Here is a 15,717-nt window from a genome sequence, read left to right as displayed (position 1 = left end):
TGTGGTGTGACGGTTATCCCACTGCACAGTGCTTTGAGGCATTTTTCTGTGTTTTCTTGCTTGTCTTTCGTAACCTGCATCACTCACACTCACTTGGTGGTCCTTCAGCTATGTGAGATTCAAATCTGACTTTTGCCTTTTAAGAACCTATTGAGGATATTCTTGGGTTGACTTGTTATGGAACTATAGAACCTTTATATCAGACTTTTAACGCTTGACTAGACTGTGAAATATAGACTGATCTCTAAAAGCAGTCAAATTAAATCTAAAATTGCTATCTATTCTATAGAAAAAGTAACTGTAACCTCATTCTGAAAGTCCTAATCACTCACATATTTGTAGAAAGAAATGCACTGACTGTGTGTTGTGTTCAAGGATTTTTCTGATTTAACATACTTTTGTTTACATAAAAGCAACCAACTTGAATCCCAGCCAAATTTGCATGGCACATCCACCAGTTTTGCATTCTCTTCTCTCAGAGGGGGAGAAGAGGGGTTAAACTCTGGTCTATTAAACAACCATAAGCTCAGCTGTTTGTTACTCGTCTGTTTGTGTTTCAGGTGAGGACTCACTATCTCAGGTCAGTATTTGAATGTCTTCATGTTCTTCTGTGTGTTTGTGCAGGAGGCTGATGGTGATGACAGGCTGGGCCTGCCAGGCGATGCTGAGGGAGAATGCGATGTTGACTCCAAAGCAGACACTCCAGATGTTCCTCTTTCCACAGCAGACACAGACAACACTCCAGAATGCCTGAACAAAGCTCTGGAGGGGCTTCCACCCAGGTACACACTCCTCACAGTTACTTATAAGTGATAGGCACTAATCACAATCATCCTATGACCATTTGAGCCCAGAAGGCTTTGCCAAAGATGGTAGTAAGCCATGAAAAGGGACTGAGCAGTGGTCTGTTGTTCGACTATAAAGGGCAGCCTGCGGTGTCGGAACCTGTAAAAGTTGACATTTTCTGTCTTTCCAGCAAGATAAGACATAAGGAGTTTTATAAAGCTGAAAAAAGGAAATCTCAGGCAGGTAGCTCCAAAGAAAGGGCATGTATGTGTTCTCTTAGCAGAAAGTGTTGTTTGTACCAGCAAGTCGAACAAGCACGAAGATTTTAGATTACAAGTAGGTTAAAAAAAAAAAAAGCAGATTTCTTATTTCACAGTTCCAGCTTCTGTTTTCCCCTGCACAAAACAATGTGGAGAAGGAGAGAGTCCAATAACCCTGCATCAAAAGGCTCAAGTTCTTGCTAAAATCTTAATATTCCTATAACAAGTACTTTCCCTCCATGGTGAAATGACCCCCATAGAGTGATTGATCACCTTTACATTATGCATGTGGGTTAATTGGTCCTGAAATAGGATGCAGCTGGGGGAGATGTGGGAACGTGCCCTTTATTGCTTTTGTTATTGCAGCAACAGAACTGCACTTGCAACACTTCAGTTGTCATGTATGATATAAATGGTGACATAATAATTCATTGCGGTGTTTGACTTTGTTGATTTTTAGATTTAAAAAAGGTGGTGAGGGCTAATACAAAGTGAAAGGAAAAAAATGCCCATAATTTGACTCCTCTTCAGGTTCCAGATAATAAGAATAAACCTAGTAAGAAAGATAATACGAACACGTGTGTGTGTGGGTAGAACTTTAATGGTCCAGAGAGATGTGTTCGTGTGGCTCATAAAGACAGAGGGACTTCTCCTGCTAGAAGTTCAGGACAGCAGCAGCTCCAGAGATTGAAAGCAAATGTACGAGGCCTTGTTTTACATGCAGTCGAGAAGTGGAGGGTGTAACCAATGAGTGGCGGCCAGGTCACAGGGCTTAAAGGCTCATGAGGAGGGAGGCACTAATCCCTGGCCTTTGGAGTCAGTGTGCTGCAGAGAGACCTGTGGATGAATAGACTGTGGCGAGAAGGAGAAAAAGAAAATAAAAGAAGGAATAGATTAGTGGAGTGAGTAAAGTGACAGAGTGGAGGAGGAGAGGTAGTTTTAAGGTGAGGGAGTGATAGAGTCATGGAGGGAGGCTGAGCATGCGGCGCAGAGTGGGAGCAGCAGCAGCTTTTTTCATGATGCAGCTGTTTTTCCTCCCCATTCACACCGCAGGCAGCAGGCGTGCCCCCAGCTTGGCTCCTGTGCAGCTATTCGCGGTTTCCTCCCTTTTGTTTTGCTCCCGAGCAGCAGGCAGTGCAGCAGTGTGCCTCACAGCTACAAACACTGCACCATGTGTTATGAAAAACACTCCAGAGGACAAAGCCCTGTTACACAGAGGTAGCCATGCTAATATACCGCTCAGGTAGGAGCTGTAAAATGAGGATTACCAGCATAAGTTGAATATGTTGATGGACTACAACATGAAAGTATGCAGGCTTTCTGAGTCATGGTCAAGTTACTTTATTTGTTCACTGCTGTGCTGCTCATTTGACTTCCTGATTAGACTCGCCTGCTCTGGTCCACCTCAGTGTCCCTCTCATGTTGCCAACCATGTACTGATCTGCAAGCAGGTACATACAGCTCAAATAGGGATGAGCATTTTATTAAGTTGAATACGATCTCAACAGAGTGGCATTCATCTGCAGCCTGCCACTCAAGTGTCCTCTCCGCTGTCCTCTGGTGTCCGCCCTGAGACTTGGTCGTGTTATATAAGGCTGGCTTCTCCGAGGTTGTTGACCATTCAAGAGAATAACTCATGACTGTCACAAGCAGCCTGAAAGGAAAAAAAAAAGTTGGTCTGTGTTATGCTCACTTTGACATCTTGGATTTGTCCTGTGTCGTGTCTACAGTTGCTTGTACTGTCTGTATGTTATAAAACCCCTGACAAATGCCTCAACAGCAGCATCAACTGATTTTTATCATTGAATGTCGGATCAATGCAGAGCCATTGACTAATGTGCACCTCCTGAGAATTAGAACTAAACTCAACCACAGACATTAACAGCTGTGATTGATCCAAATGGCACGTGTTAACATGACATTTTACCTTGCTCAAAAATAACACCCATGGTGGATATAAAATGTTACAGCTGTAATTGTATCATTTTTTTGCTCATAAATACGTCACAGACACAATCTGTTACAAGAACAGCATTATATGTGTAAACGGGACATTCTCTGATCACGCAAACCCATACAAGGACATATTTAAAGTGGGTACAAATCTAATTTAGCCATGTGGCGTATGCTGGTCTTTATCATTTCATGTAAACATTTAACACCTTATTTATAGTATTACGTACTACAGGGGTTCTCAGGGCATCTTTTTACACACGTTACAGAGCATGCCCTAGGTTACACTAAGGTTGAATGGCTGCACCTTTTGGGGTGAAGGTAAAGCCCAAGTAAAGCTGGGTTGTTTTAGTTTTCATTTAAGGGATGTGGATGCAACTAAGGCTTGCACGGTGTTGGGATTTGATGTGGGTCTGAATCATTAATCAGACTAATGTTCTGTGTGTAAACAGAAATAATCAGAATGTTATCTTATATAGAATTAAAGGTCTAGTAGAAATACTGCTATGCATGTAAATCTACCCCCTCTTCTGCACTTTCTTTCTGTACTTCCCTCTGTGTTTGCACTCTGTCTATACTGTCATCTCTGACAGAGTCTGACGAGTGCTTTCCTTTTATGTAGCTTATTGTTCGCTTTGATGTTAGCTGTAATGTTATATCCTCATTTGTAAGTCGCTTTGGATAAGCTCTGTAAAAGTGACTGTCCTTTAAAATGTATTAGCTCTCCACGTAGCGAGAGAAACAGAGTTGGAGCCAGAAGTAACCTCAGAAACCGACTCAGACACACATTGCACAGATAAAGCGCAGTAAACACACACTCACGTAGGCTCCGCCATAAGATCTGTGTCAGTGTGAGGTTGGACCATAAACCAAGCTGAAACGCTTCTTCTTCCTGTCCCTTTAACTCAGCTGATATAAATGAGAACATTCAGGCTCAGCTAATCATGACTTACTAACCTTAATGTAGAATTTAGTGCTGCTCTGTTTTTATACTGTAAATTCAGATCTCAGGCAGCCTCATAGGTTTTTGTGGTTATAAATTCAAATGTAGCATAAACCAACAAGTGAACTAATTAGGTGTTGTTGTTTTTAAAGGGAATATGATATATTATTAATAATCTAATGATTCCATTTCACAGATGGAAAAATTACTGGATACGAGGAGTTTTGTCTTTAGCCATGATTTCAGGCTTTTTCCTGATCATCTACATGGGACCTGTCACTCTTATATTGGTGGTAAGTGACGATGGTTACCACTTGTGTTATGGCATGATCCTTTGTTGATGTTGCATCTGTTGTAAATGCTGCTTGTTTCCCATCATCTGACACAGGTCATGACTGTGCAAATCAAGTGTTTCCATGAAATCATCACCATTGGCTACAGAGTTTACCATTCCTATGAGCTGCCTTGGTTCAGGACACTGAGTTGGTAAGAAAAATGGATTTCACAGTAGACATCAGATACTATAGATTTATTGTTAACGGTCATTTTAACCTTAAAAGGGACATCTGTAGAATTGAAGCTTTGTGCTCAAATGTTAAGGTAGTAGATTTTCTTTTTAGAGTCACTCAAAATCAACCATTATGTGAGCAAACACTCAGACTGTGGTCAATGATATTTTACAAGTTGGTCAAGATCTTTGTTTTTAGTGGAAATGTCAATATATTCTGAGGAATATGTACCAGTACAGGAACTTCGGTTCAATACAAGTGCCAATACTTTAACATCCAGACCACAGTGACCTGTAACAGGGTTCCATGCCTTTGTTGATACTTTGCATGCACGCACACCCACCCACAGGCTGTGACTGCAGTGTTCAGTGCAGCCCGGAGCAAAGATCACTGCTGTGCTGGAAGTAACTGAAAGCTAATTGAAACCTGCCCCTTTCACCAAGGCCGCCCCTCATAACAACGCTTTATGAAGCACACACACACACTAGAGGTCAATGTACAGTGGGTAAGAAGCTGACTTCTAAACCCAGTGACCCACTAAACAACAAGAGTTTTTCACACAGTATCACACACACCAGACCTAGCAGCATTCCTTTCAGTCAATCACCAAAACATGCTTTTTGAAAAAAAAATAAATAAATAAAGAAAACCCCCATTCTCTTTAATGTGCCACAGGTATTTCCTGATTTGTGTCAACTACTTCTTCTATGGTGAAACAGTTGCGGATTACTTTGGGGCTTTGGTGCAGAGGGAGGAGCCTCTGCAGTTCCTGGCTCGCTATCACCGCTTCATTTCTTTCGCTTTGTATCTTGCAGGTAAGTCCCGCCTCGAGGACAGTATCTGGAAAAGCCACACATGCTCTTTGGTCCCTCTGCTTCCATTCACAATTAATTTACGGGGGTGGACTAGGTTTCACCAGACGCGTGTGTACATAGTAGTGTTGAGTAAGACGCAACATTACTGCAGAGGAAATGGAGCAAAAATAAAACCTGCAGGGAAACTAAACTTTACAAGTTTACAAACTGATTTAAAGTAACATGAACTCATATCCACTTTATGTTTTTGTTATTTTTGAAGCTTTCAGTCATAGATATAAGGGTTTATTGCAGCCGGATGTGCCATAACGGCACGCATATTGAGCTTTTTTTCAAGACCAATAGTCGGGTGAAAAGGAAATTCTAAGGTTTTACCTAATGGGATATGTGAAAAATATTGTCTGGTTCTTAAATGAGATTAAAACAAGCTCAGTTTGGTGATAATACCTGACAATGTTACACTGTATCTATATTACTCATTGAACAAAAAGTCACAAGCAATTTGTTTAAAAAGTAAGTACAGCCTATAATCCAACAGCATGTTGAACCACCTTCAGCAGCAATAACTTTCCTGTATGATGTTAAAAATCTGTCAGATTGTTGTTGAGGAATTCTGCGACTCTCACTGAGGATTGCAGACATTTGTTTGTTCCACCTCAGCATTTCAGTCGGATTGACTGGACCATTGTGACTCTTTAATTCTTTTCTTTCTCAGCCATTCTGTTCTAGATTTGCTGCTGCTGCTACTCCTGGCATCATTGTCATTTTACATGACCTAATTAGTGCAGATAGCACTATAGCGTTTGGTTTTCTCCAAACGTGCTGCTGTGCATTAAGACCAGACATCTCTACTTTGGTCTCATCTGTTCCAGAGGTCTTGTGGTTTGTTCAGATGCAACTTTACAAACCTAAGCTCTGCTGCCATGTTCTTTTTAGAGAGAAGAGGCTTCCTCCTGCAACCCTTCCAAACAAGCCATCCTTGTTCAGTCTTTTTCTAATTGTGCTGTCATGAACTTTAACATTTAACATGCTAACTGAGGCCTGTGGAGTCTGAGATGTAGCTCTTGGGTGTTTTGCAGTTTCTCTGAGTATTGCACGGTCTGACCTTTGGCGGAACTTAGTAGGAGGTCTGTTCTTTGGAAGATTGATGATGATCTGATACTCTTTCTCGTTGTAGAATGACCGACTCCAAATTATTTTTTTTAAAAATGACCTTCTAACCCTTCCCAGAGCGATGGACAGCAACAACTGGTTCAGGTGCTCCAGACTAGCAGACTGCTTTTATAGAAGTGTTCACACTTGCTGATGATCAGTTAATCAATTGCTTTTGATTAGCAGCACCTGGCTGCTGCTTACCTGCTTAATCCCCCTGGAAGCAGTGATGGTGGACTTTTCTTTTCACTCACTGCTTCTGCATTTTGACACAGTTTTCCTTCAATAAAAAATGAAATGATGTAATATGTCATGTTGTTTTTTCATTTCAGTTTGTTACGGAATTGTAAGACCTGTTACACAAATGATTAAAATGGTTTAGTTTATTGAAAATATTAGATTTACATGAGTATTCAGAGCACTGCATGGTCTGGAGGCCTAACTGAGTCCAGTGAGCATCATTAAGACGGCTCACACCTGTCTGTGTAAGTTCTCACTAGACAAAAGAGCAGTCGTAGAATAAGAGTTCGCTTTTCAACACGACAACAATCCAAAGCATCCTGCTAAGAATAAACAGCAGGGACTTTAGAAAAACTTTGTAAAGCACATTTGGAGCGATGCAGTCTGCACTTAAACCTTTCAGAGCATCTCTGGAGAGACCCGGAATGATTCAGCTGGAAAGAATATGAGAAACTCCAAAGGAAAGCTGTGCCAAGCTTTGAGGATAGTTCCCAAGTAGGCTTACGGCTGTTTTTGCTGACGGAGGGACATTCACCAGGTTTATTTAGGGAAGATTTATTTTTTTCATCATTTATTGAAAATAATCTTGAAATAAGTGATAATAAAAGTAGATTTCACTTCTGAAACATAAAATTCAGAAGTGAGTTGAAAAACTTGGGACACAGTTGATAAGAAAAGCTGCTTTTCTCATTAAGCTTAAACCATTTTATTCTGTAGATGATTCCAGTCTGTTTGATATTTTCTGTGACCAACATTTAAAGTCAAGTCAGGTTTGTGTTGCCTATCTTGTTTTTCCTCATTGGCTGCTTCTGAATAATTCATCCCAGTAATGATTTTCCAGAAGAACGGAGCAGTGGAGCTGCTTCATCACACTGATCTCTTTCATACAGTCTTTACCATGAAGTGCTGAATGTATGTTGTCTGTGTTCATCACAGATAAGTCAACATGTATGCTGGCGTATATGTAACTAGAAATTGCAGTGCAGAAAAAATGCCAACAGCTTAGTTTACGATCAACATTTGTACCCATCCAATAAATTGATAATTAAAGCCGCATCACAGATGAACAAATCCAACAGCTGGACACCAGTCATCTCAGTTTAGATTAAAAAGTCTCAGAGACGAATCGTATCCGTGGAGGAATGTGATGCACCTGATGTGCATGTGAAAAAGAGTCTGTATAATCTGTTATGTATCATTTGTGTTTTTTAAAACTACATTATGCATTTGAGATAAAAACTGACCGCATGTTGTTTACTCTTTCACAGGTTTCTGCATGTTTGTGCTGAGTTTAGTGAAGAAACATTACCGCCTGCAGTTTTATATGGTGTGTATCAGCCAAGTAACCATCTCTTTTAATTGTGCCGTCAATCCCCTTTCACTTTCATTATCCCCTGAGAAGATTTAAGTAACCCAATTTGCATTCTGTTGCTGCTATTGCTCAATTTTTTTTGGCATGAAACATTTTTATTACCTTATTACCTTTCCTCAGATACAGTTCTGTTATTCTGCATCACTCATAGATCATCTGTCTACATTAGCATGCAAAATCAGAGGCTGGATAAAACTCTGTTGAGCCATACATTTCAAAACCCTACCCAGACAAGACACCACCTGTTCAGCAGACCTTTTGATATCCGGTATAGCTGCTCTGCCCAATTGATATCTTACACTGTCCAGTGGCAGACAGTTATATTGCCTACTTTTAGCGTCTGAGAGCCCTATATTCGCCTAAAAATTCAGAGAAATTAAGAATTTTTAATGAATTTAGTGTTATAATGTCAAAAGACACATAGCTCTCATTCATCCCCATAATCATTTCCCCTATCAGTTAATTTCTACAGGAAGCCAGAGTAATTTGTGATTTTCTGTGGGGCGATTTGTAGTAAAAGATCTGCTACCGCTACAAGTTCTCATTTTCGTGCTATGTCAGACCCACTGTGCTGCCCAGTGGGTGTCGCGCTCCACTGAGTTACATCATTCATGAGATCGAGGTGGACAGCTGCGCTATACGTCCTGCTGCACATGTGGTGTCTCTTTTGATTAAGTTCTGAAATTTGTGGCCACCATAAAACACAGAGCTTCTGCATTGCCCTCGGCTGTCATTCACATCCCTCTGCTTAGTTTTTCTGCCATGAGGGGGCACCTCTGTACACCACATTTAATCAGCCCAAACACGTACATTTTTCAGCATCTATACCGTATCTTATTGAAAATTTGTGGAAGTAAACCTGCATGAGCCATCTCTTCCACTATGTTTAGGTATGTCATGCCTTTCCTTCTTCACATTTTGGTACTTTAACCATTTAACATCTCAACCATTTGTCAGAAAATTTAAATTCTTATTATTATTATTGCAATGGAAATGGAGGAAGTTGAAAGAAAGCTTTTTTCTTAGCTTTAGGAACAGAAAGGTGCATTTAGTTAATGCTTTGTTGATGTACTAAAGATAAAAGTGAGCTAAATCTCTGGACTCCCTCACTGCTACACTCAGGCCTGACTGATTTCTTTAAGTTGTAATATTCCACTTCGATCTTTTTATACTATATTGAATTCTTTAACATTTTTGCTGCACAAATCTTCCCAAAATTCTTTGAATGTTAGTCTCTGCTGAATATGCTTGAATAGAAGTCTTCATCATCCACCTGCTGCTTTTCTGATAGAATTTCTATGTTTTCAACATGTATAGATTTTCTCATTCTGCAGCATGGCTTTGTGAGCTTCAGTCACCTCATCAGTCTGCCAGTTTGTGTGATTCATTTTATTTCTAACACTGGCCAGCTTCTGAGCAGGCACAGCTACATTCCTGTGCAGTGACGCTGTGATGTTTGTGTTTGTGTTTGCCATTCCAGTTTGCTTGGACCCATGTGACCCTGTTGATTGTGGTAACTCAGTCCCACCTTGTCATTCAGAACCTGTTTGAAGGAATGATCTGGTAAGCAGGACACGGTCAGACCAGAGGAATCTGCTTTGGTGTCTCTGGCAGTTCTATGTGTGTTATCACAAGAGTGTGTGTTCACCGCTGTACTCTTTACTGCTAATATAGCAGGTAAAAGGCAACAATTAATTTAAAAAAGAGTTGTCATGTCATAATGTACTATTCTAAAAAGGCAATAAAGGGGAAAACATTTTTGTTTAACTTCTTACAACATTATAACACGTCAGAATTCACTTGTCTTTGCCTTAATGGCAGTTATAAGTTCCAGTGGATGCATTGTGTTTGGTGTCAGGTCCACACCATCTCATAGCAGCTGAAATTCCTGTTTTCTAGGTTCATTGTTCCTATCTCCATTGTGATCTGCAATGACATTATGGCTTACCTGTTTGGGTTCTTCTTCGGGAGAACTCCACTTATCAAGGTAAGTCATGTTTGTTTAACTTAGTGATACATTCACATTTTGTCTTTTAGCAAATGCCAACGTTCAAGTTGCAGTGCAATAAGAAACTCTGGCCTACACAAGTGTTAGATCTATCTAAATGACAGTGAACTAGTAGAACAGGCAGAAAAGAGGAAAATAAGCGCCGGTTTTGATATGTTCGTGTGTTAGAAGTGTTAGGAGAAGCGCTGTGTTGAAATATTTTTGATTGTAGAAAAAGATGTACCTGCTCTGAAACCAGATAAAAAAACAGGACTGAGGCGTAACATAACTTTTGTGAGCTGTAAATTAAACTTGGGCTAAGAGATTAAATATGTTAAATGTATAATGTGGAAAAAAAAAAATCTATCTTAAAAATAATCTAGGAACCCACTGGCTCCAAGCAAATCAACTCCTTTAAAATGCAGGTAAAGATGTTAGTCCAACAGAAATGGTGTGAAAGTGATGCTCCCAAAGCCAGACTAAAACCAGGTTTTAGTGGTCTGTTCAGGGCTGTTTTCTTTTCCCAGAGCCTGCTGACACGAGGAGACGCATGAAAGGCCTTTCATCACAGTTTGTCAGAAAGTAACAGCCCATATTTCTGGGCTTCCACTGCGGCCAGCAAATAACTGGGCCAAGCATTTTGTTTCAGAAGTGATCGTTTTTTAAAAAGCTATTTAAAAGCCAAGTTTATATCAGGGTGTCTCTGATTTTCCTCTGTTGTAGCCTGGTCACTCGTGGTTCTTAAATGGTAACTGGACTGGACTTGTACTGTGCTTTTCTAGTCTAGTTGACCACTCAAAGTGCTTTAACACTACATGCCACATTCACTCACACACTCATACAGCACGTCTTAGTCCTAAGCACTACACAGGACTTTCTTCTATGCATTCACACACATTCATACACTAACGGACACGTCGGTAAGCAACGTGGGGGTCAGTCTCTTGTCTAAGGACACTTCGACGTGTGGCCCGGGGAAGCTGGAAGTCAAACCGCCGAACTTTCTGATTGGTAGGCGACTGCTCTTCCTCCTGAGCTACAGCCACCCTCAAAACACCTCAAATGGAAACCAGAAAACTGCCTGGACCATCAGCCTGTTGCTGAATGTTTGTGTATAGATATGACAGGAGTTTACCTGAGGACAAAGCAGACAGAATTCCAAGTAGATAACTTAGGAGATGCTATTTTTTCCACTGAATTAGAAGGAACTCCCACATATTCTCTAACTTAATGGAAATTATCCTCATAATTTGTGAAATTGCAGTTTCTATAACAATCCAAATGGCTCTTCCGAACAAAACATCAGAAAATGTATATTACATGTATGAAAACATCTACACATGGGATGGAAAACTAAAACAGGAGCCCTCATGACAAATATAAGAACTCCCAATCTGCAAACTCCAAGGCTGCACCTTATATTTGCATAAAGAAATTCAGCAGTACGACCTATACCTCCATTAGAACCCCGGCCATCAATAGCATTAAACACAAAGTTAAATACACTCACAAACAAAATCACATCTCTGGAATACAGGCAGCCTTTATGTATTTAGATGTTTGTTCTGCTATTTTAGTGGAACCAAAAGCTAATCTACGGTGTTGTGTCATATATAACATTCGCCCTTTACCTACAGCACGTTTCTCAGTCATGATGACAAAAGCATATAGTTGTAACAAATGAATACACGGATGCAGCTTTACACATACAATGAGGTCTGAGTAGAATAGAAGCTCCTCTGTGGACAAAGTTGATGTGATCACATACGGCTGGTATTTTACATCCCATCTGTCCTTTCGATGTCCCTCAGGTTGAGCAGATAGGTGTGGAGATAACTGACTCAAGGCACCAAGTCAAATAAATACAATGATATTATTGCATAAATACGTCTGGTTCCGACACAAGCATGTAACCTGGACTCTGTCATTACCTTCTGTTAAAGTTTACTTTGTTTAAGTCATAACTCAGGATTCACTCTTTCTGTTTCATGTTTGACTCTTCTCTCAATTACAGAGTAGGTTTGAGTAAAAACCATATATCATGTTGATGTGAAAGGCAACTTCTTTGTCTCCTCTAATGCCCCTGCAGCTCTCACCCAAGAAGACGTGGGAGGGCTTCATCGGAGGTTTCTTCCTCACGGTGGTGTTTGGCTTCATCGTGAGTACATGGTCACTGTTACTTGACTCAATCACATATTCTGCGTTTCCTTCTGAACCCTTTCCAAGTATCCAGAACAGGAACGCTTTTAATTCTGTTCACTGTGAGCGGTAGCTGAAGAATTCAAAAGTAAAAAGAAAACTTCTACTTTGTGATTTGCCATCCACTACTGCGCTTGTGCAGATGAGAAACGGCAAATGCCAAGAATTGAGTTGTCATGAGGACACTTTTCATAAGTCAGACGGTTTCTAGTTCTTTGGTTGAAGTAGGATTATTTTAATTAAGTAACATGCCAGCAGGAGCATATTTAGCAACATCTACACATCTTCTAAGATGAGTTATTTGAATGAATGTAAAGGTCTCTTCCTACAGAAGCTCATGTTTTCTTGGGCTTTGTTCTCCCCTCAGCTGGCCTACCTCCTGTCTCAGTTCCAGTGCTTTGTGTGTCCTGTGGAGTTCAACAGTGAGACCAACGGGTTTACAGTCGAATGTGAACCCTCTGATATCTTTGTGATGCAGGAGTACACTCTTCCTGCTGTGCTGCAAAACACACTAAGATGGGTAAGACGGTTTAAACACTGGCTCTTGATTGTTTTTCGTTTGAACATGTCTCAACATTTTTGCCTGTCTGGTTCGTGTTCATAACTCTGGCCCAGCAAAGAGTTGGTCCCCTTGTAGTACCAGTTTTTCGGAGCTGGAATCAGAGCTTTGGCAGTCTAAACAGGAAGAACTGGTTCTAAGTTAGGCTCTGGCTCCAAACCAGCACTGGACCCACTTTGGTGGAAAAACTTCTGCCATATTGATGTTCAGTTAATTGTTCCAAGACAGTTTCTGTTGTTTTAAGAAAAATATTTCATTACGGGTAAATCTTGTTTTATAAGTCAGGTTTCCATGCACTGACAAAGCAAATCTAAAGTTGGAAGCAAATAAACTAGTTTGAGCAGTATTATCAGAGGGCAGTGGTGTAGGCTATGTTTGTCCTAACAAAAAGCAAACCTTGAGGATGAAAACAACAACTGTGATAAACGTCAGCAAGAGGAGTTTGCCGAGAGCTCTTCTTCAGAATTTACTTTCATCTCTGGGAATATCTGGGATGTCGTCCCTTATCTAGGAAGACTTACTTGCTAGAACCAAAAAAAAAGCTGGTGAGTCATTTTTAATTTTTTCCTGGTCAGACCCAGAGTTGTTTCTTGTCCCTCTAATGCACATCGAGTCTTCTTTAAAACAGCCAAAAACCACCTCACTGTACAAACTCCTCTGCACATCAGTGGAAGTTCAGTTTTTCCTATTCAAATCTTCAAAATGTGAATTGAAAACAACAATGGATACTCAGCTATATTTTATCTTGTTTCATTAATTAGAATGTTAACTCAGCGGTATGCAGGAGACCACCTGACATTCAGCTTGAGTGAGACTTTTTTCCATTAAGCTATGTTTGAATATTTGTCCCATTTCTTCTTGTCTCTTTTAGAAAACTGTGAACCTGTACCCCTTCCAGATCCACAGCATCTTCCTGTCCTCCTTTGCATCTCTCATTGGGCCATTTGGCGGCTTTTTTGCTAGTGGCTTCAAGCGAGCCTTTAAAATTAAGGTAAAAAGCTTCTCATTTTGTCTTTTGCTTCCTTGTCAGACAAGATTCCAGTCCCCTTTGCTTAATCCTCTGTATTTTTTTGTTTTTGTTCCACTCCCTTTGCTAGTTTTATGGTTCTAGCTGTTGATACATTGTGTAAACACTGAGCAAATTCTCCTACCACCACAAGCTACAAGCTCATAATCACACCTTAGATTGAAATAGATGGTGAAATGTAGCAGAAACTGGTTGGACTACTTGGGCTGTGGGGAAGAGCTGAGATTCTATTTAAAGTGACAGTTTGCGCAGCAGTGCTTTGCCTGGTCAGTCACACAGCAGCACTCACTCACTGCTGTGGGCTGCCGAGGTAAACACCTGGCAGCCGCTCAGCAGCACCATCACTGTCACTGCCTCAGCACTTTAAACTCTCTGAAAAGTTCATTCTCAAACAACTGAGGCAGCCTCAGTGTTTGCATAATCATCCAAATCAATTTGATATCTGCCTTTGTGCAACATCTCCATCTAGTGACAGAACAAGTATCGGGCAACCATGGAAAATGCAGCATGTAATAAATTAATATTTATTTTAGGGGAAAAAAAGATGAAGGCGATGGTGCACATTTCAGTTAGGGGAGGAGAGATAATTCAGTTAAAACCGATTTCCACCACCAACTGACAATATGTTACACTTTGATCTGAGGCAGCTTATATTGTCTCACACCCTCTTCCCTCCTCTTCCTCAGGACTTTGCCAGCACCATCCCCGGCCATGGAGGCATCATGGACCGCTTTGATTGTCAGTACCTGATGGCCACATTCACTCATGTCTATATCGCCAGCTTTGTCAGGTAAGAATGGAAGGGTGTTCAACTGTGAAATCACAATTTCTGCTTGTGTATCAGTTTTCATAAAAGTTCATAAGAAAACATTTAGAAAATTGAGGATTAGCACAGTGTTATGGCAGTACAACCATGACAAGAAGTCAAAAATAAACTAAATGTATTTTTCAGCCAGAAGAGGAGAAATAAATGTAAGTTGTTATTCATTTAAAATGAACCTAGCCAAGCCAAAATTTGTGTAAAACATAAGTGGCAAAAATAACAAATAATCCAGTGAAGGATTACCAAGTTTGTTATTAGTTAGTTTAATATTTGCACGGCATCAAACTTTTTAGGATGCATAATTAAACTGTAGAAATCTCTAATTTAATTTTAAGGAACCTATTCACCCATTTGGGACTATTTTAGTCCTCCATAAAGATATATTACTACACCTACAGTTAGTGCGATGCATTAGATAATGGCTTTGAGAGGCTGTTCAGAGCTGATTTCATCTGGTCCTGGGTGGTGCAATCATAAGTGGACAGCTCTGCATACGTGTGTTCACATCTAATAGTAAAAGGCGTCACTACATGGGCCTTGAGATCTTAGTTATCTATTCAGTTTGTGCAAATACATGCAGCCATTATCACACACAGATCAGAAGAGCTGATGCAAAGACTTTATTAAGCTCACACATATGAGATGAATGAGGGGAGCATAAAATAATTGAGCACGCCTCTGCAAACTGCAGCTGTCACTCTCTGTAGACAAAAAAAAGCCTGCTGACAATACACTTCAGCTTTACAGCCTGTAATACAGCCGTGGGCTGTGTGCACCTTGTAATCGCTCCAATGCTCCACATTAAGTTGTATTAAAACACAGTTTCTCAGGATTAGAAACATGCGCAGCTTTCTAAACATTCAGACCAAGCCCCAATAAAGGGTGACCCCAAGAACAGGCAGGGCAGATCCGGAGCTTTGGCGCTGCACTTTCAGCTGCTTTGTTCACTGTCACTAGAGGGTGGAGAGGCTGGAGGTTTTTTTTTTCCCTGAATGATACATCCCATGGGTTTGGGTTCTGTATCTTATGGAATGTATTCTTTCTGGAAATCGGAATAGTGGGAACACATCTTAGTAGAAACTCCACTAGTTG

General features: G+C 40.5%; 2 protein-coding genes across 2 annotated transcripts in view; one reads left to right on the top strand and one right to left on the bottom strand.

The window, feature by feature from the left end:
• Positions 1-15,717, bottom strand: part of bmp3 (bone morphogenetic protein 3) — a 458,962-nt gene that overhangs the window by 251,865 nt on the left and 191,380 nt on the right. The gene's annotated exons all lie outside the window — the stretch shown is intronic.
• Positions 1-15,717, top strand: part of cds1 (CDP-diacylglycerol synthase (phosphatidate cytidylyltransferase) 1) — a 29,024-nt gene that overhangs the window by 8,474 nt on the left and 4,833 nt on the right. Inside the window, exons 2-12 of the mRNA XM_072387306.1 lie at positions 625-782; positions 4,139-4,235; positions 4,331-4,428; positions 5,127-5,266; positions 7,927-7,985; positions 9,511-9,593; positions 9,930-10,017; positions 12,107-12,175; positions 12,584-12,736; positions 13,647-13,766; positions 14,489-14,592. Coding sequence (XP_072243407.1) covers positions 625-782; positions 4,139-4,235; positions 4,331-4,428; positions 5,127-5,266; positions 7,927-7,985; positions 9,511-9,593; positions 9,930-10,017; positions 12,107-12,175; positions 12,584-12,736; positions 13,647-13,766; positions 14,489-14,592 — 1,169 coding nt within the window. The remainder of the gene's footprint in view (positions 1-624; positions 783-4,138; positions 4,236-4,330; positions 4,429-5,126; positions 5,267-7,926; positions 7,986-9,510; positions 9,594-9,929; positions 10,018-12,106; positions 12,176-12,583; positions 12,737-13,646; positions 13,767-14,488; positions 14,593-15,717) is intronic.

The sequence above is a fragment of the Leuresthes tenuis genome, unplaced genomic scaffold (genome assembly GCF_036924035.1).
Source record: "Leuresthes tenuis unplaced genomic scaffold, fLeuTen1.0.hap1 SCAF_6, whole genome shotgun sequence".
NCBI lineage: Eukaryota > Metazoa > Chordata > Actinopteri > Atheriniformes > Atherinopsidae > Leuresthes > Leuresthes tenuis.
The sequence above is the reverse complement of the archived record's forward strand: the minus strand, read 5'-3'. Positions and strand labels throughout refer to the sequence as shown.